Raw genomic sequence first — 3,791 nt, forward strand, 5'->3', positions numbered from 1 at the left:
GACCAATGAGAACTAAATAAAAAGAATGTGATTTTCGCATTTAAATGTATCTTAAAACGTATTCCTAGAACAGTAAGCCATTGGTTTAATTGCTACTTGACGCCAGTTTCCTTGAAGATAGCCGTTAGGATAAAACATGGTTTCACTGTTAATTCTGTAGAAAGTTACATGTTACTGTTACATTATTCTATTGGTAGATTGTTCCTTTTACTCACCACAGAGATTGTCCAAACACTTGTCATTATTGGGGCAGGCACTGCAGGTGGCTCCTCTCTTATATGGCCAAGTTGGGTAATTGCCTCTGTAAAGTAGAAGAAGGATGTCCATTAGGAGTTTTTCAGTTTTTTAAAATTGCAATTTACTATGAATCTTTAAATAAATCCAGAAGAATAGTAAAGTACAAAGGTTCAGAGTTGGTCATAGAAGTGAGGACAGGAAGGCAGAAATGGACAGCTGCTAATATTTGCAGAGTTCATTCTATGTACCTATGTCTATGAACCTGTTTTAATCTGTACCCCATTTAATTGTGACAGCTCTGGGAGGAAGTTATTGTTTGTTTTACAGATGAGACAAAAGATGTAAGATGCCTTTAATCACAACTTACACATTTCAGAGTCAGAGGAAACCTGGATTTAACTCCAGGGCTGTGCTCCCTCTCTTTACCTACCCTCTGGCCTATATGATTACTGCCATTCAAAAAACTGTCCATCTTAGAAAAGCTGTGGTGACCCGCATTCAATCTTCTCAGTTGGTCAACCCTCCATAATTTTCACTGGATAGGAGCCATTTGGCTGGTGCCCTCCAAAATAATAATAATAAATAATGGTATGGGGGAATTTCTAAAGTGCAAATTGTTTTCACATACAAGATGTGATATGAATAATAGCTACTAATTAGTGAGCACTCACCATGTGTTTGTCTTTGTTCTAAACAACCTTGAATGAAATAATCTTCACAAAAACCCTATGAGGAAGTTACTGTTATGTATTTATCCCCATTATATAGCTAGAGGCTGAGATACAGAGTGTAATTAATTGGCCAAAGTCACAGACTAGAAAGGGAAATAATATCCAAGCATTTTATATCCCCATAAATATCCTCATAGTAGTAATGGTGAGAGGCTGCACATTTATCTCAGTGAACCTGCCAGTGCACTAAATTTTTTTGGAACTCTGCTTTTGGAAAAAGTTCTAAACTTTTTTGTGTAATCGTACCCTTTGGCAGTCTGGTGAAGCCTATGGGCTCTTTCTTAACATAGTTTGTTGTTAAATGCATAAAATACATAGGATTATAAAGGAAACCAATTAAATTGAAATAGTTATCAAAATATTTAAAACAAGATTTGTGATAAAGTAATATGTGCTTCTCTATTAAGATCTACCGGGGGCCTACTAGTTTCAAAGTAGTGATGAACATAAACTGTATTTTGAGATCTCTGCAGCAACTGAAATATGGTATGAAAATATGATATTCACAAAGATGATACTGCTAAGTCAGATCACATTGATTGCTAATATGATGGTGGAGTGTTGTCTTCATTCATAATGAAAGGAAATGTTATTTTTAATAGAGGTTAGTGAAAATAAAAATAAAACAATTTTTTTCTAATCGAAGTTTATGGCCCTCCTTTCCCCAATACTCTACAATTACCTCCAAAGTTGAGAACTCTCACCTTAGACACACAACTTTATAACGACACCTTATTTCCAACCCCAAATATATGTTCTTATCTCATTTTGCTCCAAATTTTAAGTTGCTTCAGAAATTAAATTTGCCCTGTGCTTACTCTCCACCATGGAAAAAAGGTAATATAGTAGCAATTCTGATAGCAATTTCAAAAGATGTCCAAAATAGACATTAATAAATGGAATGTCTTTCATTGTTAATAAGCACAGTATTTATTAAGTGGTTTAAGCTCTAGAATGGTTTTAATAAAATCATTTATGATACTTAGCTGTGCATTCCAAACTGTAAAGGAAAAGGTAAAAAATCCTACTTAAGCTAAAAACCAAGACAGTTGGTGCGGTCTATGGAAATGGTAGTATTCATCTCGGGAGAAACATGCTACTGGAAAGGCCTGGATTTGTCTAGATGGGAGTCATTAAGGCTGTGGGAACTAAAGTATTCAGCACAATAAAGCAACAGGATATTTCAGTGTTTTCCCTGGCAGCCTGAGAGAGAAGAGGGTTGGGGTTCTGGGACCCAGGGGAAGACAGAAGACGGATCTTTAAAGAAAAAGATAAATATGGGTAAGGGTCCCTAAGGCAGTGATGGCCTAAGCATATTGGTACTATCTTCACTATCTTGTGGTCAAAGTTATTTCCTCTTCTGTGCTATAATCCTCTCCTCCACTAATCCACTCTGAGTAAAGAACTGTTATACACCATACCCTTGTTCATGGTGCCCAGGGGAAATGAAGAGGAGAGTGTTACAGGCAACTGGAAGATTAAGCATTCTAGCCCCCATTCTAAGGTATCCTCAGAAATACTGAGGAGGATACTGGACTTCCTAAGATTATGTGGAATGGGGGCCTACAACTTTTTTTTTGTATATAGGAAAATAATACCTCAGAGGGCAAAGGGAAATGAGGACATTCCTAACTGGTCTCTTTTACCTTTTCTGCTCTTTTAATCCATTTTCCATCCAGACTGATCTCCAAATTTAAAAGTCTCATCCCTCCCCTGCTTAATATACTCGAATGGCTTCTTATGTAAACTTCGCCGTGATCTAAAAGTTTCCGCTAGGTCTGCACTGCCTTCCTCCCCCCGTTTCATCTGTTTAGCAGACCGAGGGCACCGATTTCTGTGATTTAAGCTTGCCAAACTTTTCTTCACGGAAGTTTTGCTGTTCTTTTCTCCACTAGACAGCTGTTGCAGAAGTTCTTATGTCTGATTCCTTCTCATTCTTCATGGCTAAGCTTAAATATATCACAGGAAGCCCTTCCCTGATTATTTTAAATAGGGGCCTTTCCTGTTGAAAGTTTCTATTACAGTATTATTTATAATTGCCCCTAATTGCCCCTAAAATGATGCAGTTATTTTATTTGTATTTTTATTATCTGTTTGCCCCATAAATATTACTCTCATAAAGGCAGAGACTGCCTTATTCTCCTTTGGAGCTCAGTAAACATATTTGTTGAATAAATGAATATTTGAAGTTAGTGTTTATGGAAGCATTACAACTTTGGTTATAAGTTTTACAATTTAATATTGTTTATAACTCTGAAGATAAGTGAGTCTAAACCAGGAAAATTTACATTTGTACTTTGACATAATGAATAAAAATCATGAATACTTATAAAACATTCACCATTGCCAAGCATTATATATACCTGGTATTTTACAAAGCCTTCTCTTGTCACTTTCACAGCTACTCTAAGTGGTAGGTGCTGTTATCCTGATCTACTGGAGATTAAACAGATTCAGAGTTAATTTGTCACACAGTAAATTAACTGTATCTTAACCATTAAAAATGTCATATGAGGCCAGGTGTGGTGGCTCATGCATATAATCCCAGCACTCTGGGAGGCTGAGGCAGGTGAATCACTTGAGCCCAGAAGTTGGAGACCAGCCTGGGCAATATGGCAAAACTCTGTCTCTGCAAAAAATTAGCTGGGCATGGTGGCGTGTACCTGTAGTCTCAGGTACTAGGAAGGCTGAGTTGGGAGGATTGCTTGAGCCTGGGAAGTTAAGGCTGCAGTGAACCATTAGCAAGCCATTGTACTCCAGCCTGGGTGACAGAGCGAGAGACCCTGGTCTCAAAAAAAAAAAAAAAAAAAAAAAAAACCCTAT

General features: G+C 37.1%; 1 protein-coding gene across 1 annotated transcript in view; it reads right to left on the reverse strand.

Annotated features, from left to right (window-relative positions):
* The window catches only part of GLIPR1 (GLI pathogenesis related 1), a 23,908-nt gene that overhangs the window by 7,517 nt on the left and 12,600 nt on the right, over positions 1-3,791 (reverse strand). The window contains exon 4 of the mRNA XM_017872522.1: positions 216-301. Within this exon, the coding sequence (XP_017728011.1) occupies positions 216-301 (86 nt within the window). The remainder of the gene's footprint in view (positions 1-215; positions 302-3,791) is intronic.

This window comes from Rhinopithecus bieti, unplaced genomic scaffold (assembly GCF_001698545.2).
Source record: "Rhinopithecus bieti isolate Rb0 unplaced genomic scaffold, ASM169854v2 scaffold_5476, whole genome shotgun sequence".
Classification (NCBI taxonomy): Eukaryota; Metazoa; Chordata; class Mammalia; order Primates; family Cercopithecidae; genus Rhinopithecus; species Rhinopithecus bieti.